General features: G+C 41.9%; 6 protein-coding genes across 6 annotated transcripts in view; 3 read left to right on the forward strand and 3 right to left on the reverse strand.

Moving 5' to 3' along the window:
* The window catches only part of LOC125353646, a 41,968-nt gene extending 16,632 nt beyond the window's left edge, over window positions 1–25,336 (forward strand). The window contains exon 7 of the mRNA XM_048349315.1: window positions 24,981–25,336. Within this exon, the coding sequence (XP_048205272.1) occupies window positions 24,981–25,304 (324 nt within the window). The 3' untranslated portion in view covers window positions 25,305–25,336. The remainder of the gene's footprint in view (window positions 1–24,980) is intronic.
* LOC125352382 lies at window positions 117–14,957 on the reverse strand. Its single transcript, XM_048347472.1, has 5 exons — window positions 14,669–14,957; window positions 13,190–13,639; window positions 4,016–4,347; window positions 3,711–3,949; window positions 117–501 (listed from the first exon to the last, which is right to left on the reverse strand). Exons 1-5 carry the CDS (start codon window positions 14,955–14,957, stop codon window positions 123–125), a joined length of 1,689 nt encoding a protein of 562 aa, XP_048203429.1. The 3' UTR covers window positions 117–122.
* Window positions 3,055–4,520, forward strand: LOC125352883 (histone H1.3). Its single transcript, XM_048348280.1, has one exon. It carries the CDS (start codon window positions 3,738–3,740, stop codon window positions 4,404–4,406), a length of 669 nt encoding a protein of 222 aa, XP_048204237.1. The 5' UTR covers window positions 3,055–3,737; the 3' UTR covers window positions 4,407–4,520.
* Window positions 18,367–18,821, reverse strand: LOC125352901 (histone H2A type 1-B). Its single transcript, XM_048348295.1, has one exon. The coding sequence runs from the start codon at window positions 18,791–18,793 to the stop codon at window positions 18,401–18,403; it is 393 nt and encodes a 130-aa protein (XP_048204252.1). The 5' UTR covers window positions 18,794–18,821; the 3' UTR covers window positions 18,367–18,400.
* Window positions 19,101–19,528, forward strand: LOC125352914 (histone H2B type 1-C/E/F/G/I). Its single transcript, XM_048348308.1, has one exon. It carries the CDS (start codon window positions 19,102–19,104, stop codon window positions 19,480–19,482), a length of 381 nt encoding a protein of 126 aa, XP_048204265.1. The 5' UTR covers window position 19,101; the 3' UTR covers window positions 19,483–19,528.
* LOC125352915 (histone H2B type 1-C/E/F/G/I) lies at window positions 21,151–21,599 on the reverse strand. The gene has a single exon (XM_048348310.1). The coding sequence runs from the start codon at window positions 21,574–21,576 to the stop codon at window positions 21,196–21,198; it is 381 nt and encodes a 126-aa protein (XP_048204267.1). The 5' UTR covers window positions 21,577–21,599; the 3' UTR covers window positions 21,151–21,195.
* Window positions 25,337–26,784: the final 1,448 nt, after the last annotated feature.

Here is a 26,784-nt window from a genome sequence, read left to right on the forward strand (position 1 = left end):
GAGGCAGGGGAGTCACTTGAGCACAAGTAGACCACTCTTCTTTGTGTGATGAGGTGGGTGGCCCTTACAAGGGCCTTTAGAACAGGAAAGGAGCGCTGTGAGCTCATTATTCACTTTGCAACTTAGCCGCCGAAGCCGTAGAGGGTGCGGCCCTGGCGCTTGAGCGCGTAGACCACGTCCATAGCGGTGACAGTCTTGCGCTTGGCGTGCTCCGTGTAGGTGACGGCGTCGCGGATCACGTTCTCCAGGAACACCTTCAGCACGCCGCGGGTCTCCTCGTAGATCAGCCCCGAGATGCGCTTGACTCCGCCGCGGCGGGCCAGGCGCCGGATGGCGGGCTTGGTGATGCCCTGAATGTTGTCACGGAGGACCTTCCTGTGGCGCTTAGCGCCGCCCTTCCCGAGCCCCTTCCCGCCTTTTCCACGACCAGACATAGCTGCTACTAACAGACCAGCTTGCTTAAGCGCTCCCTGCAGTCCCTTACATATCAACGGTGCGGACCTTTTAGAAAACTGAAATGGCGCGGGCGGGAAGAAGATCTTTGTGCCCGCCTCTCCTTTACCTTATTGGGTGTCTCCTGTCATGTGAGTTCTGAATCATGACCTCTGAGTCCTCTTGGAGCATACACGCGTCTAACTGTTACTGTGTAAATTCAACCTGTTCTAAAATTTGTAAACAAAAAATAAAAAATTACACACACACACATCTATAGGTTGTAGCACTGTATAAAAGGAGGAACAGCTGGACAAATTTGTTTTTAAATAGTTGGTCTTACTTTTACAGCTTACCAATATCCATTTTGCCATTTTACCCGTAATGATGCTTTGTGTTTGACAATGGCATATACAGTATACTTTTCAGTAGACAGACTTCTAAGGAGGGTCCTACTGGTAGTTCAGTTCTTTGTTCTATTTATAAAATGTCTGAAATGTAAAAACTTCCAGGCTGGAGAACTGGCTTCTTCTACATTGTATTGCTGAGCTTGATCTTGAGTTTCCTGATCTTGCCACCCCCTACTGCCATACTAGAAAAGCATTAATAGTGTATCACTATGAAGAGCATTTGTTATGTAATAAAACAAAAACAGCTGTGGTGCAATTTGTGAAATGTCCAAAAAATAAATTATTGAAGTAATGCTGTACTCAAAAGCTTAGTGTGACAAGTTTATACATATGACTAGTGCCTTGTATTTAGTAGACAGGTTATTAAAAATAACAATCTTTTCTTTGTTGTTAATTTCTCAGGTGCTTGGGAAGAAAAGTATTCACTTCCTTAATTTAGAACCTACTTGGGACTTAGAGTTAGCTCAAATCTCTCCTATCTTATACATAAGCATCTCCTAGTCTCTCCTTTGGCATGCTGGCACCAAAAAGGCCTTAGGGGCTTCTAGGGGAGTTTCAGCTTTCCAGTGTACTCAAGTAAGGTTCCCTGACAGTTAAAATAAGACTCCTTTCTCTTCGGAATACGTTTGGTTCCAACAAAGCTTTATCTTTGTAACTCATTTTTCCCCCATTCTCTTTTTTGGTATTTATTTTGTATTCATGTCTTGTGAGATCTTTGAAATTCATACTTCTGTTCTGCAGTCCTTAGGAACAATTCCTGTAGAATTGCCAGCTGAACAATACTGATATCTCTCCAGCATTTGTTAAGGTAGCAGTATGTGTGTGGTGAGGGCTAACACAAAAAAGAGAGATCTTTAAGCCCATAGGTGATATGGCCATTATTTATTGAAGTATCTTAGGCTTTGTCCATATCTGCAGTAGAAAACTTTTTTTTGCTGACTATTTTACAGGAGTTGTAACTATAACTTCCTGACTGCAAGATTACAGTTTAATGGGAGACCCAGCTTTCTAAATGCTAACCAATGTTGTCTACCTTGGTTAATAATAATATCAATAATCCAGCTGTGATTATTATAATCACAGTTGCATTTCAATTCTATCTTTACATCTAGGCTTTAGGTAATATGCAACTATACATCCCTATATAGCCTATGTAATGTCTGTGACAATTGCTACTGAGTCATATAATGCTTTAAATGATAGCAAACAATCCCTTCATCAAGACTTCCGTGTTTCTTAGAGGGGTTCCTGATGCTTCTCATCTAGTTCTGCTTGATGACACACTTCAATTTTGTTGATATTTATGTTAAATGGCGGAGACTTAGACCCTAAACACTGGCTCCAGTCTTGTCTACCAATACATTATTATTTAAGTGAAGCTATTTTGGGGAATTAGTAAAATTTGGGAAAATGATATTTTAGAAGTTGATAAGCCTGTTTTAAATTATATGAAAAAATGTTCAAATGATCATTGAGAATAAAGTTAGAACAATTGTTCTCAGATATGACTAAGTGCTTAAGGAATCAATGCTAAAATACTTTTCTTGATTATTTTAAGAACTGCAGGACATCATTTTTGTATTTCTTTTTACTTCTGTGTTTAATCATACAATTATAATACACAATGCCTAACGTATGAAACTGTAACCTCTCTGTACACCAGTTTGATAATAAAAATTTGAAAAAAAATTATAATACAATTTTATCAGTTGTGTTGTAATATAATGTGAATGAGATTATTAATGGTCTCTCATGTATGACTTAGAATTTTTTTTCAGATCAGCAGGTAATCACATTATAGCCTACTTCATATATGTAGTAAGCTCAGTGATAATATTGACTTCCAGAAAGTGACTTTTTTTCTTTCAGATCATTTACAGTCAATGTTGCAGTATTATGATTTGAATTATGATCTTCAAGTTTAGGAAATATATACAAATATATACACATAAGAGAGAGCAAATCCTTAAGACAAAGTGTCAGCCATTACAATGTTATAGGAATGAGACATGAATATGAATGCCACATCAATGATTTTTATCATACATATAATAAAATATGACATGCTATTCTATGTATTCATCAGTTGCATTTTTCTTTCTTCTTTTTTTGATGAGTTTATTGATCTCTGATATCCAGTCTACATTTGAAAAATCTGTTTACAACTCTTTAGAAGAGGAATGGAGCAGCTTTACTTGAACATGTCTACATACTAAAACACGAGAACCAAGCCCGATTTACATCTTGGCAACTCAAATACTTTAAAAATATATCGGTCATTTAAGAAATAATCAGCCTTGCTGTATGTACAGCATTCTATCCCAGTGCCAAGTCCTAGATTTTGGTGCAAACAGCTCGAGGGAGAGTCTGTGCTATTGCTTCTGCGAAAAAACTTAATTTTCCTAATCACTTGAGTAAAATGAACTTTCTTTATATAATTTTGGGAAGATAAGAATGTCCAGAACAATGTCCAGATAAAAACATTTGCGAATGAAAACCGGAGAAATAGTATTTTTAAGGAAAACCCGAAAGTTGTTAAAATCGGATCGAAGTTTGAAAGACACTTTGGGGAATCAGGGAAGTTTCATGATGCCAGTTTTAATGCTAGGTGTAGAAAGTGAGGCAACTATGAAGGCTAAACCCTCTTGGATCAGTTTTCCCCAATTCCCTAGTTATTTCGTGCGTAGATTTTTTATATTTTTATTCTTTTTTAAGTGGCAACAAACACAGTCACAAGGCAGAGCCGAGGAGTCCTTTTTCAGCCGCGCAGTGCTTGGAGCAGGGAACCAATCATCACTCAGCGTCTCTCTATATAAACGCAGAGCCTTCCGCGGAGGGGGACAAGCCATTCTCACAGTTTGAGCTTACTTTTGGCTCTTCTCACGAGGCAGGAAAATGTCGGAGACAGCTCCTGTTGCTCCCGCGGCCCCCGCACCTGCGGAGAAGGCACCTGCGAAGAAGAAGGCGAAGAAGGCTGGCGCTGCGGCCGGGAAGCGCAAGGCTACCGGACCTCCGGTGTCCGAGCTTATCACCAAGGCTGTGGCCGCCTCCAAGGAGCGCAACGGGGTGTCCCTTGCCGCGCTCAAGAAGGCGCTGGCGGCTGCCGGCTACGATGTGGAGAAGAACAACAGCCGCATCAAGCTGGTTGTGAAGAGCCTGGTGAGCAAAGGCACCCTGGTGCAGACCAAGGGCACCGGCGCCTCTGGCTCCTTCAAGCTCAACAAGAAGGCGGCCTCCGGGGAAGCCAAGCCCAAGGCCAAGAAGGCGGGCGCGGCTAAGCCTAAGAAGCCAGCCGGCGCAGCCAAGAAGCCCAAGAAGGCCACTGGCTCTGCGACCCCGAAGAAGAGCGCCAAGAAGACCCCGAAGAAGGCGAAGAAGCCCGCTGCCACTGCTGGGGCCAAGAAAGTTGCCAAGAGCCCGAAAAAGGTGAAGGCAGCTGCCAAGCCCAAGAAGCCTGCCAAGAGTCCGGCCAAGGCTAAAGCCCCTAAGCCGAAGGCTGCCAAGCCTAAGGCGGCCAAGCCTAAGGCTACGAAGGCCAAGAAGACCGCCCCGAAGAAGAAATAAAGATTGTGGTAGGACGTCCTGCTGTGAAATCTCAACGGCTCTTTTCAGAGCCACCCACACGTTCAAGGCAAAAAGAGCTGAGCTTATTTTAAAGCAAATTATACTGCGATTTTCAGATGGGTGTCTAAGGTGTTAAACTAGGGTGCGGTAGCCCCTTACTCTGGTTTAGGGCGTGCTATGTATGGTGTGTGGTTTTGCGCTGAGCTAGGCTGTTTTGTGCAGTTTAAACTTGGGCTGCGCGTTGCATACTTGCCCCTGGGCTGTAGACTTCTGGGTGGTAATTCGGTTTACTTAACATCTGAAGTGCGAGCGCCCGCCTTAGTCCTTTAATATCCCGAATGGCGGGCCGTGAACGCTAGTGGGGAGTTGAGCCTTGCTGGTGCGGGGAGGAGAGGGCGTTTCCCTCTTTGTCTTTCGCGCCGAAAATGTTAATAAGATCGCACTCCCAGTAAACCAATCCGGGCATCGTGTTACAGGCTGGGCCGGCGCTAAACTTCGCTTTCCCATTGGTCTCTAGGTTGTTTACCAGTGACTCGCTTGAGATTTACCCAATCAGGTCTTGCCTTTCGGAGTTCATTTTTTTTTCCTGAGCACGGAATGCTGCGCCAATCACAGATGGAGATACTAACATCTGCTTACGTGTGCAGGCAGCCAGTTTCCTCCCGCCGACACTCGAATTCTTTTCCGCAATTACTCTTACAATCGTCATTGTCCTTGAATCTATATTACCCCCCCCCCCCCACACCGTCCCTCCCCTCCGGGATTCCAAGGTACTGTACTAGACAAGGGACATCTTGTACAGTCATTCTCCACTACCTTCAATACCGGGGTTTGAACTCGCAGACCTGGAATGCTGTTGCCCTGGCGAGAAATCGCCAAACTATTACTCCTGCTCTTTTTGTCTGTTTTTCACCTTTTACTTTATCCACATTGCTTCTGTTAGGGGGTTCAAGGGAGGGGGTTCCCCGTCCCTCCAAGAGAGACACCACTCAGAGACAGTCTCAAGCAAAAAGATGCATTTATTGGGGAAGCAAAAAGCGAACTGACCAGCCAGGGACGCAGCACAGACTCGGAGGTGAAACTACGCCAGTAAAAAGTGGGCTGACCGGCCTGGGCCACAGGGCAGACTCGGGAGCTGCCACCGTGACCCAGAGCAGTCCTCAAATTGGAGTTTATGAAGGTAAAGGCGTAGCACATATGTAGGGGACTGACGCAGGGGGTAGAGCAAGCAGCAAACAAGTTAAGCAAGCCATTTACAGAAGCAGAGTTTTGGGGCCAGGTTGACCTAATTACTCCCCCAAACGTTTCCTACCATGTTTCCCTAGTCAAGATGGAGTCAGTTGTACAACACTTTTTCATAAGATTATTTACAGGATCCTAAGGAGCTAAGGATTTATCTCCCCACTTACCTATTATGCCAGTACACAAGAGGGAGGCAGGGAAATGTAGGCTTTGAGAATGTATGGGTTGCCAGTGGCAGCTGCTGTTGAGCAAAAACAGCTGTAGGGACAAAAATTGGTCTGGGTGGTGTGTAGCATTTTATCCCTGCACGTATTTATGTTGTTCTTTTTTTTGGGGGGGGGGGAAGCCACTTAATCTCAAAAACACGAACTGTGGATGTTTAGTATGAGCATAAAAGTACATCTTGCATTCAGTTCAGTAGTGAGTTAACATAATCGCAGGACTTTGAAGTGGCTATGACATCAATGGTAATCATTGATATTTTCATTTTACTTTCAAAATTACTGCAGTGAATCCTCAAATGAGATCAAATGGCCATCTTCAAACTGACATTTTTATTCCTACTGCTGGACTTTATTTAGTGTTGCTAAAGAAGCACATTCTGTGACTGTACTTATTTGAAAATTTTAAAGTATTTTAATGTTATTGCCTGTCTTATACCTTGTACATTACTCTATGTACTTAACCATCACTTTAAGAATGCTAGAGTCATAGCTTAGTGGTAGCACATCTGCATAGCATAATTCAGTACCCTGAATTCAAATTCTAATGTCAATAGCAACAATGTTAGCACCAAATCACAAAACATCTTGAAGTCCCAAACCCCAAGATTGAAATGGCTCCTCATGTTATTTGTTGGATTCCCTTTTAATAGTTTATAATTTTACAGCTTACATCCTAAGGTGTGTGTGTGTGTGTGTGTGTGTGTGTGTGTGTGTGTGTGTGTGTGTTGGGGGTGGGGGGTAGGGGCTTGAACACCACCTGGATGTGGTCCCATTGCATTTTTGCCCAATGTTATTGCTCTACCAAATGTTATTGCTCTACCACTTGAGCCACACCTCCACGTCGGCATATTTGGTGTTCAGTTCAAGAGTCTCTAGGACTTTCCTGCCCTAGAGTGACTTTAAACAGCAATCCTAAGATCTCGGCCTCCAGAGTAGCCAGAATGAGAAGACTGAGCCTTCAGGGTCCAGCTCCTAAACTTCTTTTTTAAAAAAAAAAAAATTATTTATTTATTAATTTTTTTGACAAGGTGTTGTGCAAAAGGGGTACAGTTACATAGTAGGGCAGTATGTACATTTCTTGTGCTATCTTACATAAACTTTTTTTTTTTTTTTTGCCAGTCCTGGGCCTTGGACTCAGGGCCTGAGCACTGTCCCTGGCTTCCTTTTGCTCAAGGCTAGCACTCTGCCACTTGAGCCACAGCGCCACTTCTGGCCATTTTCTGTATATGTGGTGCTAGGGAATCGAACTAAGGGCTTCATGTATATGAGGCAAGCGCTCTTGCCACTAGGCCATATCCCCAGACCCTTACATAAACTTCTTAATAAAAAAAAATCCTTAAATTTCTGGTTCTAGACAGTTCAGGTTTTTTTCTCAACCTGAAGATGCATCTCATAATTTTTCTTTCTAGAGAAGATTAAAAGTTCCAATACCTACTTGAGAATTTCCATGTTGAAAAGGAGATGTGGATAAATGGAAGAATGTGAAATACTCCAGAATCCTTTTAAAAATAAAAGATTGAGAGGTGGGAATGTGACTGAGTGGTAGAGTGCTTATCTAACATGCATGAAGCCCTGGGTTCGATTCCTCAGTACCACATAAACAGAAAAAGCCAGAAGTGGTGCTATGTCTCAAGTGATAGAGTAGCCTTGAGCAAAAGAAGCTCAGAGACAGTGCCCAGGCCCTTAGTTCCAGCCCAGCACTGGCAAAAATAACATAAAAAAAAAAAAAGAGATTGAATCAATCACAGAAAAGGTGGATGGGAAAAGATCTGGGACAGTTTTCTGCTGAAGATAAGGTGGTAGGGTCAATAATAACAGTGATCACTTAGTTTTTGTGTGTGTGGTAGAGGAGTTAGAACTCAGCATCTTTTGAGGGAAGCAATGCCCCTTGAACCACATTCCCCAACCCCTTTGGCTTTAGTTATGTTTGGATTGTTCCTTTGACCTGGCCAGCTTGCACTGAAATTTTCTTAAGAATCCTCAGTAACTGACATGGCAGGTATGAACCAACTTGTTGAGATAGGGGTTATATTAACTTTTTGCCCAGGCTGGCCTTCAATTGTGATCTTCCTCGTATTTGAATACATGGGATTACTGGTATAACCCACTGTTCTCATTCCTTCAGTCCTTTAAGGTTTATAAATCCCTTGTTATATATCTGCTACACCTTGGCCTTTTTTTTTTTACAGAGTATTGGCATTATATCTACTTAAAATGCTTATTTCGTACTTAAGGAAATTGTGGTTTAGGAGATGCAATAACCTGAAAGGAGTATTTGTTCTCAGTAGTTAAATGAACCCATGGGTCTTCAGACTGCTTCTTACCAGTTATAGAAAAGGAGTGTTGTAAGGTAAATTGTCAGAGAAACCACATTTTGAAGGATTGAATCTTGGAGTCTTTATTAAAATAGTAGCAGTTTGCAGGGAGGCAATTGTTACAAAGGCCTGCATTTCACAAATACCCTTAACACTGTTAGGAAACTGGCCAGAGAGGCAACAAAGAAAACAGTACCAGCAAACCAATTCAGCTCCAATGGATAGCTGACTTGGGACAACATGGTGACTTAGAAATAAGCCAGGAGACAGGACAGAGGACAAGAACACAGAGATATGTGGCATGATATGGTGCCTGAGCTGGTGTGACCCTAAACAGGGTCAGGTCAGGGGACAGGCTCACAGGAAGCTCCCGTCCCAAGCACTGGACTGACAGGTTTATAGACCAAGTGACTGCTCCTGTTTCCAGGGATTCAGGAACATCCATCACCTAGAGGGTGTGACTACTCTTCCTCTAGGAATCCAGGCACACCCATTAAGACAAGATGCCAGACCCTATAATTCACCTGTGGCCAAGATGGCGCAGGCCATACCTGACTTCCTTACTTCAACTTCATGGCTTCCTTAGGTTTTCATCTTCTTGTTCCTAAATTCTGGCCATTCTCAAACAAACAAACAAACAAACAAAAAACCCAAAACAAGCCCCAAATCCCCAAACCCACAAAAGTATTCTTTCTTTTTTGTTTAATGGTCAGTTTTGGCGCTTGAACACTGGGCCTGGGCACTGTCCCTGAGCTCTTCAGCTCAAGGCTAGTTCTCTACCACTTGAGCCACAGCACCATGTCAAAAAATATTCTTTATAATGGTTACTGTTCCACCATTCTTTTATTTATGGGAAAACCATAGCATCTTTTTATAACACCTTCTGTTCACATTGATAACAGTTCACAGTAATCTAATTAAAAAATCTAGTTATATGGGAATTCGATCAATGATGTACAGAGATGCAATGTAATATGGAGGTCAGATCTGCCCAGCGCCATCATTGGCCACATAGTGAATTGTACTATGTGGCATCTTGTCTTGATGGGTGTGCCTGAATTCCTAGAGGAAAGGAAGTCCCATCACCTAGGTGATTGCTGTTCCTCAATCCCCAGAGACAGGAGCAACTCTTGGCTTATTGGTTACTGAACCTGACAGTCAATTGCCTGAGTTTGGGAGCTTCCTGTGACCCAGTCCCCTGACCTTACCCTATTTAGGGCCAGGCCAGTTCCGGCATCATTATTCCTTGGCACATGTCTCCCTGTTTGTGACTTCTGGCTTGTCTCTGGTCACCATGGAGTCCCAAGTCAGCTCTTCATTGGAGCTGAATTGGTTTGTTGGTATTGTTTTTGTTTTCTTTCCTCTCTTGTCTGTTTTGTGATAGTGTTAAAGGTATTCATGGTCTACAGGCCTTTGTAACAACTGGTTGCCTGCACACTGGTAATGCTGTAATAAAAACTCCAACATTCGATCCTTCAGTATGTGGCTTCTCACATAATTTACACATATATAACACCACAATTTAAGCAGTCAAATCTGTAGTCTTTATTAAAGGCTGGCGGCTGCATGATGGACGCTTGTCTCAAATACCAGCAGTCCAGAACACAGCTAGCACATAGCTTTTAATGAAAAGGACATATGCTTGGGGTGTAGACCAAGCCTTAACAACATTAGCAAAAGTGTCAGACATAAAACAACACAAGCTAAAAGAGGATACTTATCCTTAAAAAGGTTGCTATACATAAGGCGAGTGAACACACTTTTCCCCAATAAATGGGTTAGACATAAGCAGAGCAACTAGTTGGGGATACCTAACTCTAACAAAAGTGTTATAGGCAGAAGAACCTATGGAGGGGTGACAATAAGGGACAATCAGGACCCCAATTATCTAGAGGAAGCATGAGCTTCCTGGAGCCCCACAACTCATGACATATTTGTAATCCAAAAAGTGACCTTTATGACCTGAAAGTTCCCATCTATTAACTTATATGAAGATGCCAAGAAGGCTTCACTTTGATGGTCTTTTGCATAATTATCTTCTGAAAAATTGAATGACAATTTTCTCATTAATTAATAGAATCATGGTTGATTTACCTTGTTTCTTGCTATGCTGTTTCTGTGTGATTGAGTTTAAAAACTTCCATCAATTGGTTGACCTTACTGCATGTAATTCATCTGATAACTTGATTTACATTTGTTTTTATCTATGAGAAAGGTAAGGTTACAAAGTTTTCAGTTCTTTATTGTTAGGAAAATAGAGAACAGAAAAGGAATATGCCGGACTCTATTGCCAGAGAGGGGCAAGGACCTTCCTTCAGGTTTGGAGGTTTTATGAGGGGCTGGATTTTTAGGGTGGGCTTAACAAGGAAGCAGAAAATAAAAATGGGCTATGGTGTCTTGAAGGTCAAGGGTGGTGTCCAGAGTGGAATTTTCCACCTATATGGGGGCTGTTGTATCCTCAGGGCCAAGGTTGGAATGATCTGCCTGAGGAGAAGCAGGGGAAGGCAAGACTCAATCCTTCATAGTCCATGTGTAGATACCCAAAAGGTTCGGCCAAAATGCGAGAGGCAAGTCCTTCATTTATACAATTCTCTTCCCTGAGGCTCTTTTCCTTGCTTACTGAAATATGACATCCTAAAGTTTGGGCAAAAGTAAAATACTGAAACAAAAATGTGTAAGTACAAATAAAAACATCTTTGCAAATAAAAACATCTTCATATATGGAATGTCATAGTGTTTGTCATAGATGGAGTGGAGAAAATTTGGGGGGAAATGACATGGAATTTCTTAAATTTGTTCTGTTTTAGGTATCATTTCCATTGGATAACCCTGTTTATTTTTTTTCCCAATTACATGTTCTCTTTCCTTATTCATCATAAATAATGGTTTTGGCTGACATCCTCATAACAAGAGATAGATTAACAAATAAACAGAATGAAAATTTGTCTTGATCATTGTTTTACATTGGTAAAGGTCAGAAACCTGAGCAAAACTATATGCTGGGTTTTTGTTTTTTAAAAAATTTTTATTCTGGGCCTGTGGCTTGGGACTGCGCTAATTGTGAACTATGATCCTGAGATGTCAGCCTTCTAAGCAACTAGGATTGCAGGTATGAGCCACCAGCTAAACTGTTTTTTTATGCTCCCATTCTGGGAAGAATGGGCAGCCTTATAGAAAGGGTACTAGGTGGATATGTCCATATTCTTGTTGGCCTCTCTATGTGGCATTCATTCTTTTTTGGCATTTGGTAATATTCCTTCTAGAAGGATTTAATATCCAGGGTATTAGGTCAGAGAATTTTGTTATGACAGTTTTAAGGCAGTAATGCCAGGGAATATTAAAATATTAACATGCCTTGGGGAAAAGTGGCTTTGGTCTCTATTACCTGTATGGTAAGAGGACTTACAGTTTCTATTGCTTACCTGGGGAGAAAAGGGAGTAATGCCAGGACAGTAGATTACAAAACTGGTTTCTACAGCTTTTACTTTGCAGTCTTGTTTTTCAAGTCACAACAATGCTAAAAGGCAGTCACATAACCCAGAAGTGTATATACATCATGTGCCAACACAAACATATCAGATAATTACATGTTAACATTTGTGGTCTTCCAGAAATACAATTGCAACTCATTAAAAAACAATCTAATATTAGCCATTACTTTGTGCAAACCCTTAAAAACAACCTTGTGTGTTCACTAGTATGTGTAATCTGTCAAAATTGTTGCACAGAAAGATGAAAAATGTTTGATGTAGATGTGTCTCTATGTGCATTAGTTCACATGTGTTGTTTTCTCTAACTACAGGACAATTAAACCAATTTTACAGGGCTCTGTCCATTCATTTTAGCATATAGAGTATGAAAATTGTATTGCTAAAATAAATCTCAATAGCCACTTTTTCCAGAAGGCAAGACCATCATCAGCAATGCCCTTTTGCTGCCAGCTTAGAATTCTTCTATGGGGAGTTTTATAGTCTAGACGTAACTACTGTTGTATTTATAAAATGCCTGTGTTTCTTGTTCCTTTTCCTTTCCTGTCTAGTGGTCTGTCACTAACTCTTCCTTGCTGTTTCCTGTACCATCAAGTATGGCCCACAATTGCTTTGGCAGATTACAATAAAAAAAGTAAGTTATCTTTAAGGGTATTCAAATTCTTGTTTTTTAATTCCATTTTAGGAAACTGTCCAGAGGTTTCAATTCAGGGCTTGGGTGCTGCTGTCTGAATTTTTTTACTCAGTGCTAGAGCTCACCCACTTCAGGCACAATTAAACGACTGCCTTTTCTTTGGTAGTTAATTGGAGATAAGAGTCTTATGGACTTTCTTGCCAGGGTTTCCCCTTCAGGCTGTTATTCTTAAATCTCGGCCTTTTGAGTAGATAGGATTACAGGGCTGCGCCACCAATGCCAGGTCTGAAACTTTTGACTGGTTCCTTCACATTCAAACATAAAGTCCCTATTTGATAATCCTAGAGTTTAAAACCATGAAGGCCACAGGGCGCCTTCAGGGCTTTTTTCTTTTTCTTTTTTAGATTTTACAATAAAATTTGTTAGCTGTTCTTTCTCATAAATGGAATGGATGTTTACAAATCAGCACTCACTTATTTAAGAAACTGTAATGAGGAGGTTGTTAAGAACATACTTAATAATTCCAAAGAAAATTGGTAAGCCAAATGATAGAAATTGATTTCTGAAGTTATTTGTAGCTTTCACTAAAAAGTTCTTACAATTGCTCACCATAAATTAGTTAGGCTTAAAACCTTATTACAAAACTTCGATGTACATTGAGGCGCCAGCCATAGGGCTGATTAACAGCAACAATGATCGTTTTAAATTCAGGGGCCAACTGGTTTGATCTGAAATACCCACCCTACAATCTTTAGGTAAATCTGTAATCGGACCGGTGACTGCACTCATGAGCATCTACAGCACTTTTTGCAGAGTAAGTGGTTGGCTCTTAAAAGAGCCTTTGAGTTTCTTAACTTTGAAGCCCGCCAGGAAGCTATCTAAGCCCTCTCCCCACGGATGCGGCGTGCCAGCTGGATGTCCTTGGGCATGATGGTCACCCGCTTGGCATGGATGGCGCACAGGTTGGTGTCCTCAAACAGACCCACCAGGTAAGCCTCGCTCGCCTCTTGCAGGGCCATCACCGCCGAGCTCTGGAAGCGCAGGTCGGTCTTGAAGTCCTGTGCGATCTCGCGCACCAGCCGCTGGAACGGCAGTTTGCGGATCAGCAGCTCCGTCGACTTCTGGTAGCGGCGGATCTCGCGCAGCGCCACGGTGCCGGGCCGGTAGCGGTGGGGCTTCTTCACGCCGCCGGTGGCCGGCGCGCTCTTGCGGGCCGCCTTGGTGGCGAGCTGTTTGCGGGGCGCCTTGCCGCCGGTGGACTTGCGAGCGGTCTGCTTCGTACGAGCCATGGCTCTAGAGGAAGACAAAAGCGGAATCGAGGTCAAGCCCTGTGGCCGTGTATTTATACCGGAACCAAATCACCCGGGTTGCATTGTGGGCATTTTTTTTAACTCTTCCGTTGATAAATAGAGGAGGTGGTTCTGAGCTTTACTATTGGATTTTCTTTTCCGCGGAGTTTCTCATTGGTCAAAAGGGTTGCTAGAAGACTCCTGTTTTTTCCCCTTAAAAATGTTTTACGCTCTCCACTTTAATAAACTCAATATATTTTTTTGAACGCTATTTGTACGAAGTAGAAATCGTTATTCCTCTATGGAAAACAATCCAATATTGGGTGTTTGATTCAACAGTAGAGCAGTTGTCTAGCTTTCCAGAGTTCTGGCTGCATACCCAGCATCTCCAAACTACCCCCCATGGCTTAACATCTCTTCATTAACCTTACTTTCATTACATTTAAACTGAAGAAAAACTCTTGCTTAAAAGGGGGCTAGATTTCATTCCTGATGTGGTGCAATTAAAACTCTTGGCCCGTTGTCTTTGCTCTTTTTAAGACTGAAAAATTAGAAAAAATATTGTATATCCATGCATTGTAAGAATGAATGATGGTTTCAATTATTTAATAAACAGTTTGGATTTTCAATTTACACATTTTAAGCCCACTGACTTTTTCAACCAATCAGCGGTTAAGGTCACACGCCATTAGCATAATTCCGGACAAAGAAATGAGCGTTAACAGAGCACTTGAATGACCCACTATTGTATGTGCTTCCTTATCAAAGTATGCATGCTTCAATTGGATGTTTAAAACATTTTCTTAACTCTTCTCAAGAGGAGATAATGGATAATTTTGGTGTCAGCACCTCACTGGAAGCCCGAAATTCGTTGGAGGTCTTCGCGTCGATGCAAAGACTCAGGGGTGCACAGGTGAACCAAAATCTACATGAAAAGTTTGGGCTGAGTAGAGCAAAATCCATAAACATGACGCAGTGTCCAGCGCTTTCGGATGAGAGGGTAAATGGCCCTGAAAAGGGCCTTTGGTGTTAGCAAGAAGCGGGGACTTAGCCGCCGAAGCCGTAGAGGGTGCGGCCCTGGCGCTTGAGCGCGTAGACCACGTCCATGGCGGTGACAGTCTTGCGCTTGGCGTGCTCCGTGTAGGTGACGGCGTCGCGGATCACGTTCTCCAGGAACACCTTGAGCACGCCGCGGGTCTCCTCGTAGATCAGCCCCGAGATGCGCTTGACTCCGCCGCGGCGGGCCAGGCGCCGGATGGCGGGCTTGGTGATGCCCTGAATATTATCCCGGAGGACTTTACGATGGCGCTTAGCGCCGCCCTTTCCCAAGCCCTTACCACCTTTGCCTCGACCAGACATAACTGCAACCGATAGCAGCGACTCAGTGCTGTGCTGTTGGAGAAGCTCATACTTAAACGCTCATTGCGGACCTTATTGAAAACTCCAAATACTGGCGGGAAAGTGTGAGAGGCGTGGTCAACGAACAGAAAAGCCTGCGTTGCCCTCCCACAACAGCTGGAGATGCATTTGTGTTTCCATTTCCTGATTAGAATAATTCTTTTTAAAGCTGTTAAAAAACAGTTGTTTCAGTCCTGGCTTTGAAGCTGTTGCAATTAAGCTAACTTTTGTCTTGCATAGAGAATGCTTGAAAACCATAATTAAAATATTTCTATCCATTTTAATTGAATCTCAATCGCCTTTGGTTCTGGTACACTTTGGTCCTGGTACACGTAAGTATAATGGTCGGTGGTATTCATATAATGATCTAGGGAGTGAATATAACATTTTATGGGCACTATTGTAGGGAAATTATTTTCTTTTCTTTCTAATCTTGATAGTATGGTCTTTGGGATTAAATACGTGGACTCACGTGAGAATGAAGCCCTTAAAAAGCATACTAGGCTCATTAAATACATATTTATCCAGGAAGAAAATATGGAAACCATGTCAGTAATTGGATTCCGTTTGAAAATCCAAGCCAACTTTTTGCTTATTATGAATTTTCTTGAGATAAATTGTGCAAATTGAGTTCTTTTTTCTTGGTACATAGTTCTTATGTATTTTGGTATTTCATGTCTTCTATCGCTTTCTTTAGAAAGCGATTAAAGCATTTATTGTTCCCCCAAACTTTAAGCCTAGATGTATGTACAATACATCATGTTCTGTTGTTTAAAGTAATATGAAGCTGGGCACTGGTGGCTTATGCCTGCAATCCTAACTACTGAAGTGACTAAGACCTGAGGGTCATGGTTCAAAGGTACAGTAGACCAGAAAGCCTGTGAGATTTTTATCTCCAATTAAGTATGAAAAAATACTCCACAAAAACAACAATAAAAATAACAACGGAGAAGTAGAGTTGTAGCCTAGCTGATAGAGTGTTAGCCTTGACCACAAAAGCTCAGGGACAACCCACAGGTTCTGAAGCAGGGCTTGAAAAAAATAAAGTTGTGGAAGTATATGTTAGCATTTCCCCAGCCTCAGGTCCTCAGCTCCTCCCATTAGCCCCCAGATCCACCCATACCTAATGAACCACTCCTACTCACTACCTACCTACTTCCCCTTTACCCAAAGAGAGAAGCTGCCACCTGGATAAGGTGCAGAAGCTACCCTCTCCCGTGGGAACTATGGCCCCACTAATAAACCTCCTTATGAACCTCCTGTCTGTGATTATCTTCGCATGGTCCCCTGGGATGGCCAGGACATATCCTTTCAGTATACAAATAGTTAATTAAAAGAACAAACCTTGAAATGAATTATCTGGAAGGCTCACAATTCAAGGAAAATGATTCTTTTTTATTAATTGTATTTATCAAACTAATTTATCAATTAAGAAAGAATAAAAAGTTAAAGAATAAAGAATAAAGAACAAAAAGTTAAATTGTCTAATATTTGCTTAATCTGTACAGTGAGTAAAAAGTGACACTGATGATTTATCTTGCCAGCATGATTCAACATTTTTTTGTATTGAGGAATCTCAGTATAACAAGAAGTATTAGACTTGAAATAAGAAAAATGGGAGTGGCTACTGTTTTCTATGTAAAAAGATTAGAGACCTCAAAAAGGTAAATTCACTTTCCTCATCTCACTATATATTGTTCATTACAGTAACTTAATTCATACTTTCGGCTTTCATGTGTTGCAAATCATTTCCATTTAATGGAACAAATATTCATTCAAGTAATTATTACTTTTTAATGATTTGGTGATTTTGTTTTAATTAAGTTAAACATGTGAACCTAATAGTTATTTGGTAATTTGACTAAAGAAATTTTAACGTCAGAAATGTACCCTCTACTTGACATAACTGTAACCCCTCTGTACATCACCTTTTAGAATGGTAATAAAAATTAGAATTTAGGAAAGGTTCAGGGACTTTCTTTTTTGAATGGCCTTCATTGCTCATTCCATTTTGTTCCTTCTCTGATTAAATATGGTAGCAATAAAACCAAAAGCATACAAAATATAATTAAAAATACATTTTTATGTCTTACATGCTGTTTGAGAGTATCCAAAATCATAATTAATGTATTGGTGTATTAAGCTTTTTTATATCAGTTCTTGTTATATTTTCAGGATCATTATCTCATCACTTTTGTAAACAAGATATTAACTTAAGTAGAAGAGTGCTATACTTCAAACCCCGGTGCTATAAATAAAGCTGTCTATGTATATTCATGTATTACATGTAACAGAAATAATTTTGATTGAGGACAAATAGGTTTCTGAATAGTTTTTTTTTTAATTTTTAGATTGAGCAATATTTTCATAATGGCATTGCCCCTGGTAAGTAAGCATGTACATGACAGGACAGTGCAAAATGTCAGCAGAAAATTAATTCATTTTCTTGGTGTACTCTTTGAAGATACCAAATCTAGTAAAGATAAAGGGATGATGGCTTTTTCTTTGTTTTGTTAGATCGTAGTCTAAAAGGAATATGCTTCTATTTAATTGTACATGAGAGCCACATGTCTGTTTAGATTTTACTTTGTAATATTTTGATAGATTTTTAATCCGAGTTGGTTATTGTTGCCTTGTATCTGGCCTACATTTTGCAATTTGTGCCCTAGGAAAATAACTATTCTTTAAATCTAAATTTGTTCCATTATGTTCCCAACTATCACATACCATATATATTTTGGACAATGTCCCAAGTTCATTTGAATCTGTTTGCCTGACTAAATACCTTCAGGGAGGAATTATACATTAGGAATATATTCATCATGTGAGACTTGGTTTATAATTTTATATTTTACCCTTTCATAATTGTTATGAATTACGCTTCGGTGACTAATCCAGTGAAATTTTGGTTCCAATGAATATAAATACATTATGTCCTTTCCTAGAGAGCGACTTGGGTTGTCAGGCAGATCTTGGTAAAGATACAATGGGTTAGGTGGATGATAGTGAATAGTGTTCTTTCAGGCTGATGAAGCAGTCCTTTTGAGGGACCTTAGCAGCCATCTGCGTGCACAAATAGCAAGCATTTTTGCTGTCCTATGAAACTCAAAATATAGAAATGAGGCACCCTGCCTGAATTGCACTACAAGTTTTTGGCAATCTGCTTGGTTTCAGGAAGCACACTACATCTGACAGCTCCTAAATGTGGTATGGGAGCCATCTTTATGATTAATCAATTTGTGGCTGAGTAAATTAACAAGAACCTTTCTCCAGCACTCGCTTCGCAGCCTGTTAAATGCCTCTCAGCATAAGGAAGTATTTCAGCTCTTGAGTGAAGAAGTAGGTGGCTCTGAGAAGAGCCTTTGATGTTTACGCAGGAGTTTCTATAGGGCTGGTAAAGCCTTTCACTTGCCCTTGGCTTTGTGGTGACTCTCGGTCTTCTTTGGCAGCAGAACAGCTTGAATATTGGGGAGGACGCCACCCTGCGCGATGGTAACGCGACCAAGGAGCTTGTTAAGCTCCTCGTCGTTGCGGATGGCCAGCTGCAAGTGCCGCGGGATGATGCGGGTTTTCTTGTTGTCCCGTGCAGCGTTTCCCGCCAGCTCCAGGATCTCGGCGGTCAGGTACTCCAGGACGGCGGCCAGGTACACCGGGGCGCCGGCGCCGACACGCTCCGAGTAATTCCCCTTGCGAAGAAGACGATGAACTCGGCCCACAGGGAATTGGAGACCCGCACGAGAAGACCGCGTCTTAGCTTTTGCTCGAGCCTTCCCGCCTTGCTTGCCTCGCCCAGACATTGCAGCAAGTTAAGTGTTAAGCCAAGCAGACGAGAACAGTACTGTTTAGAACTCTCAGCAAGAAGGTACTTATACTGGTAGGTGGACTTGGAAAAGCTGAGCGTAGATTGGTTACTGCCATGTTTTGCAAATAAACCAATAAGAACTTGATCTGCTGGTACCAAATTTGCATATTTACATCACCGAGTGTCTTTCAAATCAGAAATGGCTTTTATTCAATCCTTATTTGCATAGATCCATTATAAATAAACACAGTCATCACAGTTCTGTTTCTTAGTTTTCTCTGTACGTTTTCTTGTGTCCTCGCCATGCCAGAGCCAGCGAAGTCCGCTCCAGCGCCCAAGAAGGGCTCGAAGAAGGCTGTGACCAAGGCGCAGAAGAAGGACGGCAAGAAGCGCAAGCGCAGCCGCAAGGAGAGCTACTCGGTGTACGTGTACAAGGTGCTGAAGCAGGTCCACCCGGACACCGGCATCTCGTCCAAGGCCATGGGCATCATGAACTCGTTCGTGAACGACATCTTCGAGCGCATCGCGGGCGAGGCGTCTCGCCTGGCGCACTACAACAAGCGCTCGACCATCACGTCGCGGGAGATCCAGACGGCCGTGCGCCTGCTGCTGCCCGGGGAGCTGGCCAAGCACGCCGTGTCCGAGGGCACCAAGGCTGTCACCAAGTACACCAGCTCTAAGTGAACAGATGTCTAATCTCCAAAACCAAAAGGCTCTTTTCAGAGCCACCTACATTCGCAATTGAAGGTGTTGTAATACTGTGGTTCTCCGTGAATGGTGAAGTGGTAATTGAAGCCATTTTCTAGAAGGGTTGGAAGGGATCTCCGTTTTTCACTTGAGTACCTAGGACAAGTAGACAGGTTTAGCTGCCTCTTTCAGTTAGAAGATGTGTGTTCTGCAGTTTACAATTGCCTCAAAGACTACTGTATTTGTGTCAGATCCTGAGCACTGTGTATGTGAATGCTGTTTCGTTGCTTGTAGTGTAATTTACCCACAGATGGGGAGAGGTTTACTTAATCCTTCAAATGTGAGTTACTTCCAATCCTATTTTTCTCTAAAACCACTTCACTGTAACCACGAACAATTCTAGTTTCCCCAGGGTTTGCCTCAGCTGCTAAATTGGTTTTTTCTATCTGAATTATCCTTGTCTTATTGTTGCCTGTTAGAACTAATATTTTAGGCCTGCTCTCCCCCCATCCCCATTTATATTTTCCATAGGAAAAGTGGCTAGCAGGACAAAAATTCCCCGAATTTAAAGGCTCAGTGCTGTTTTACATGTTACACCCCAAGATGGTCCAGGATCCTCTTGCAATATTTATGTATTGTGTTAAAAAACCTAGCTTGACTCCCCTTTTCCTAATCCACACAGGTGTATTTAGTAGAATAAGATTGTTCTGTGTACCCCCATTAGGCAAAATGTTTTTAGAATCTGAGATGTGTGTAAGTTCTGAAAGTTGGAAAGAACTGGAACCCACTGAGTATCATTTCAGAGTTCCCAACCACAGGATGAAGGTGAGGTTTAGTGATGTTTCCCTTTAAATGTAGGAACTCTTAACAGAATCCTTGACTTTGATGACAGAATAAGAGTTCCTGGACAAGTGGTGGTTATAAAACATGGCAGAACTTTATTAAGTAAACAATTAGGCAAGCAGACAGACGAAAAGCAGACTAAGTGTGTGGGTGCACTCATAGGGGAGACAGAATGGGACACAGATACACACACATACACACAGTACTGCTTGGGCTGTTGGGGTATTTATAGGGTAAAGGTAGGGGATCTGCCTTGTGTTTGTTACACCTGGTGTTATTTTGTGAGATTCGAAGTAATAATTCATCCTGCCACAAAACATTCCTTATTCTTGGAGGTGGCTTATCTTTGGAGAAAGCATTTTTCTCAGGAAGGCGTGTCAGACACGTTAATTCTTGGAATGACAAACCCATTCCATAGGAAGGAATGTATCCTGTTGTCTCTTTGAAGCATAGATTGGATGTCTAAGTTCCTGAATACCGTATTTCTGAGGTGCCTTCAGCAGGCCTCAGTTTCCTTAAGTTGTTGGGCTTTTCACCTCAAATTACTTGTACCCTGATTTTAAGTAAGTGATATTCCGTACTTGCCCTAGTTTACCCAGTTTCCTGTACAGCTAACCGTCAGTCTTAAATCACATGGTTTGTCTGCTAGTGAATAAGAATAAGTAAGCCTGTAACCCACAATAGGCTAAATGTTGCTAGATTTTTCTGTGCCTACCTCGCATAAACAGGTAGACTACAAAGGGGGCCAATTTTCTCTTTCGTGAAGGTTCCCCACAGAATAGAAATTACACAAGCTCTTGCAGCACTTTAGAAGTAAGTAAATGGCTCTGAAAAGAGCCTTTTGGTTTTGGAGATTAAGACCGTTGTTCACTTGGAGCTGGTGTACTTGGTGACAGCCTTGGTGCCCTCGGACACGGCGTGCTTGGCCAGCTCCCCGGGCAGCAGCAGGCGCACGGCTGTCTGGATCTCCCGCGACGTGATGGTCGAGCGCTTGTTGTAGTGCGCCAGGCGAGACGCCTCGCCCGCGATGCGCTCGAAGATGTCGTTCACGAACGAGTTCATGATGCCCATGGCCTTGGACGAGATGCCGGTGTCCGGGTGGACCTGCTTCAGCACCTTGTACACGTACACCGAGTAGCTCTCCTTGCGGCTGCGCTTGCGCTTCTTGCCGTCCTTCTTCTGCGCCTTGGTCACCGCCTTCTTCGAGCCCTTCTTGGGCGCTGGAGCGGACTTCGCTGGCTCAGGCATAATGAGCAGTAAGTGGAAGATCTCAGGGAGGAGAAGTAACCTGCCTGAAGCATGTCTACTATTTATATGGCTTGTATGCAAATAAAGGATATACAATTGTAACATTTTATTGGGTAAATTCACATAGTCCCTTCCGTATATGTAAATAAGGTGCCTACCTGTGATTGGCCAATCTCACACGATTGCTTTTAGCCAATCAGTGGTTCTAATTTACAATCCTATGAGCAAGTGTTTTTGTTTTACGTTCATTTTGGAACTATTTTTATATTTTCTTTGGGGATTTTTTCATTAAAATTTCAAACTGTACGTGGAAAACAGGGTGGCAAGGCTCGTGCCAACGCTAGGAAACGCTCATTTAGAGATGGTCTCCAGTTCCCCGTGGGCTGTGTCCATGGTCTCACCGCAAAGGCAACTACTCAAGAGCGCATTGGAGCTGGTGCTCCAGTGTACGTGACCTCTGTATTAGAGTACCGAACCGCTGAGATTCTAGAGCTCGCTGGCAACGTGGCCTGAGCCAAGAAGATCCTCAGCAGCCCGAGCCACCCGCCACCGGCCATCCGCAATGACGGGGAGCTCAATAATCTGTTGTGCCTTCACCATTGTGCCTGGCGTCTTGTTGCCAAACATACAGGCTGTTTTGCTGCCCATGAAAATGGAGTTACCCCAAGACCAAGGACAGTTGTAATGCCTTAGATGTCATCTAACCAAAGGCCCTTTTAAGAGCCACCCACTCATTAGCTAATAGAGCTTCCATTTACTTGGGACTTTTAAAACTATCTTCTCAACCTGAGGCGAGACACATTAATCCTCAACCCTCAAACTAGCCTTTCATTTAAAGTTATTAAATGGCTAGTCAGTTTAGCATTTTTAAATGTCAAAGGAAGCAAAGATCATAGAATGCCTTAATGTTATAGTAACTCATTTGTCATAGTTGTTCTTTTTGCATTGTAATTTGTAATGATTCTGGTCATCATTTGACTACAAACCCGTACTTAGAATTTCATCTGCCAATTGGTCTTAATACATCAGGCATGTTGGATTTTTTAAAGGTCACTTATGCATTTTGAACTTTTCACATGAGAACATTTCACTTTGGTGGAGAGTATGTGCATACAATATAAACTTCAGGTTTGAAGTTTCTGTCAGTAGTCTTGATGCCCCTTAAAGTTATATTCATAAAATTAAGTTTAAATGAGGATTTTGATGTAATTAGTCAGGCTCAGGTTATGAAATTATCTGACTAGTAACATCAAGTGTACCTTTACAAAACAATGAAGTTAATTTCTAGCACCAAAATTTCCATTTTTTGCTCAGTAACCTCTGTCATCATATCATAAGTAAATATCTGAGTGTAAGGTATATTAAAGTAGGTAGTCAATAAAGGAGAATGCCACACGGCATTCAGGGAGGAGAGAAAAGTTTATTCCCGAACTGCTGGTATTATGTGGCCAAGAAGATGTAAGGCCACAGAGAAGTGTTGACCCCTGCCAGGCCCTGCCTTATCTAGGGCAGGGGCAGGGAGCTGTGGCCAGGTGAATTAGGATGTGATCTCAGGGAAGGGGGGAGTAACTACCTCCAGGTATACAGTTAACCAGGTAACTGGGTAGAGACTTAACCAAGTAGGTGGCATCTGCTTGGAGACCTCCTAGGGTGGCTCTTATATTGAGTACAAACATGAACACCTGAAAATGGATGACAATGGCATGAAGTGAGAGGTTGAAAATCAACTTCAACTGGTTGATCATATAAAATGCTATGTAATCTAAACAGGAAGTTTATGTCAGTTCCTATGTGATGTAAGTGCTTTCACCGTTGAATGAATGTTACCATCAGTATCTTCGCAGTGAATGGTAAGGCACAGTAAATATTGTCCAATTAGAACAGGGTTGTCTCTCAATATGATTCATGACTTATAAAATTTCTAAAAAAATCTAAACTTGGTGAATTCTTAATAATTTTTTATTGGTATATTAATGTTGTATAATGGACAACCCAGGTGCGCCTTGAACCCTCAGCAAAAAAGTCACCAGCACTCAGTGAAGTCTTTTATTTAGGAGTCTTTTATTTAGCTGTGCACAGCATCTGTTAGCCATCCCTGGAATGGTGAAAAACTGCAATGGGCTTCACTAGGGCTGGGTTTTTAAAGGCAAAAATCACATGTACCACAAGCAGATGCCATGTAAGGAATGCAGGTTGTCTGGCAAGTTAGGCAAGGAAAGTTAGGCAAAGCCTAGTTGCTAACCAGACACACAGAAGCAGAATTGTGAGTGATTACAATTCCAGCGAACTCCGGTAAACAAAGCAATCAAAGTAATACCATTCTTGCTTCTAGGTGTGAGTGGTCTTAATTGGCGTTAAATCTTTCTCTTCTTGGAATTTCCCCTAAATTGAGTGGTCTCCCTCATTCTTTTGTTAAGGTCAAGCAGCTGTATGTTAATCTGTTTTGGGCCCAGGTTATTTGGTTTAGGTTTGCCCCTCCCCAGGCTCATTACTTTGTCTAAGCCTGCTGTTTCTAGGGACTAAAAAAAGGGGGTTCTCCTACACCTTTCACTTGGTTTCCACAGGAGGAAGCTCAAGGCAACCATTTCTATGTCACAATCATGTTTACTGGTTGTATATGCACAATTTAAATATTGCCAGTGTTTTCAGTGGACTCTCTCTCTCTCTCTCTCTCTCTCTGTCCCAGAATTAGGTTTTAATAAGTATTTACAAGGAAACAATATAACCTGCCCAAGGTCAAGGTTATATTTCCAGTACCTGGTACTCACCAGAATGGCTCAATAATGGCCTGGGAAATAGAATGTGGTAATGATGCAATAATAAACTTGATTATGGGCAGAGCCATGCCAAAACTTTCAATTCACTGATTTCGATCTTCATGGATTTGCAACGTAATGATATATAAAACTTATAATCCTCAGTTTTTTTTCCCCACCTGATTAATTCTGTAAACTTCGTAGGCCCTTAAGTCCCTCAGTGAGCCTCTGAGGTACAAGCATGATTGGGTGGACATACTTAAATAAGTTACAGGCCTTAGGATTTTAAACAGTAAAGGTATGCATTACAACTGCTTTAAAGCATCTTAGATGTAAGAGCATATTGTGGGAAATCTGAGGGACTAGTGCCTTATTTCTTTGTTGAGAGACAATTAACAAGCATTCTGAACCCACAGTCAATGCAGAAGTACATACTAAATTAGTATTCCAAGCTAGGCTATTGCCTGGCTCCACACAGTATTTTAGCAGGAGCTAGAAGTTTAGAAGGGAACAGGCTGTGGGCGGGGCGGTGGGCGGGGACTGACTGGCGGTTCCACCCCTAGCCTTGTAGTTCTCAAACAGGTCCGCCATGTTAGTATAAAAACTCTGAGGCAGTCACCATGAAGGTACTGCTGTTCCGTTCTTCAGCTCGCTTCCAACATGTCTGGACGTGGCAAAGGTGGGAAAGGCTTGGGGAAAGGCGGTGCTAAGCGCCACCGAAAGGTCCTCCGCGACAATATCCAGGGCATTACTAAGCCAGCTATCCGCCGCCTTGCCCGCCGCGGCGGAGTTAAGCGCATTTCTGGTCTCATTTACGAAGAGACCCGAGGAGTTCTCAAGGTGTTTCTTGAGAATGTAATCCGCGATGCTGTGACCTACACCGAGCACGCCAAGCGCAAGACCGTCACTGCCATGGATGTGGTTTACGCGCTCAAGCGCCAGGGCCGCACCCTCTACGGCTTCGGCGGCTGAAGCTGTAGTTTGAGCTTAATTCCAAATCAAAAAGGCCCTTTTCAGGGCCGCCCATCTTTTCACTTTAAGAGAGCTGTCGCTATATCCTGTGACTTAACATTTTAGCATACTCGATCCCAGGCACGCTAGCATTAGGTATGGTTCTTGTGTGACTGCTGTCTTGGCAGCTTGTAAATCTTTCCTCTAGACCTGTAGTTTAATTTTTTTCTATTCGTCATAAAGGCACTTTGTTTCTTTGCCCATAGAACTACAGTTGTCAACAATTTGTTTTCACTGACATCTAACTCAATCATTTCACCATAAAGTTTTTCTTTTGAGACAGTTTCGGGTTTTGGGAGCTGTCTCCTACCTTCTTTGCTCAAGGCAAGTGCTCCTACCTGTTGAGCTATAGCTCCAATTCTGGTTTTTTTTTTTTTTTTTTTTTTTTTTTTTTTTTTGGTGCTTAGTTTGAGAAGTCTCCCGCACTTTCCTTGCCATGGCTGGTTTAAATTCGTGGTCTTCACATCTCAGCCTCCTGAGTAGGATGAAAGCACCTGGCTTTTCACCCTATACTCTGCTGTTTAAAAAACACTGAAAATTCCAATTAACATGCAGTGAAAAAATACTTGAATATTTTCTTTGGACATATAATGTCCCCAAATGTTCAGGCACCTATTTAACCCCCACTTATCAGGATTTACCTTTGATCACTAGGTCCAGAACACAAGGGTCCATTTCTTTGGCAAAACTCCTTTTTGTTTATCTATTTTGAATCAACAAATAGTTACTTTGCCTTGGAACTTTTATTTCTTAGATTTCTAGTTTTCCCTAAAGTAGCAGCTAAAAACTACTATAACTCTTGGTTTTTATATCCTAGCACTTAGAACTCTAGTCTATTTATTTATCTTGCTGAGTTTTGTCTTAATTTATTGTCTCTTCTCAAGACCTGACTTCAGTTTTGATCTGTGCGGTATCTCATTACAAATACAACAAATACAGAAATAAAATATTTGATATAATACCGGAAGGAAAATGTAGCTGCTCTCTGATTTGTTTCTTGCATCCACTGCCCTAATATTGTTAATATTTCTTTTTACTTGTCTCTTGTTAGTAACACTTCCTTCAATCTATTGTCTCCTGCCACAATTTAGCTGGTCATGGTCAGTCCCTGTTTAGGAGCTTTCTGCAACTTTTCCTTGTCTGTAAAATCAATTTAAGCTTTGATGTATTAATTAATGTCATATTATTTAAACATATTATTTAATGTCATAATTCAAAAAATCTTTTTGACCAGAATTAGGCCTAGCCTAGAATGCAATTTACAGAAAACTGGGATTGTGTCCTTTAAGCAAGCTTCTGCATAATTTGGCATGGGTAATATTACAGCCTGTAATCCTAAACACTTGGATACTAAGGAGAGGGTATACAGACCATGTGAGACAATCAAGCAGACAAATGGACATCACATATATTTGGAAGGCTGGCTAGGAATGTTTCTCTC

The sequence above is a fragment of the Perognathus longimembris genome, chromosome 6 (assembly GCF_023159225.1).
Source record: "Perognathus longimembris pacificus isolate PPM17 chromosome 6, ASM2315922v1, whole genome shotgun sequence".
NCBI lineage: Eukaryota > Metazoa > Chordata > Mammalia > Rodentia > Heteromyidae > Perognathus > Perognathus longimembris.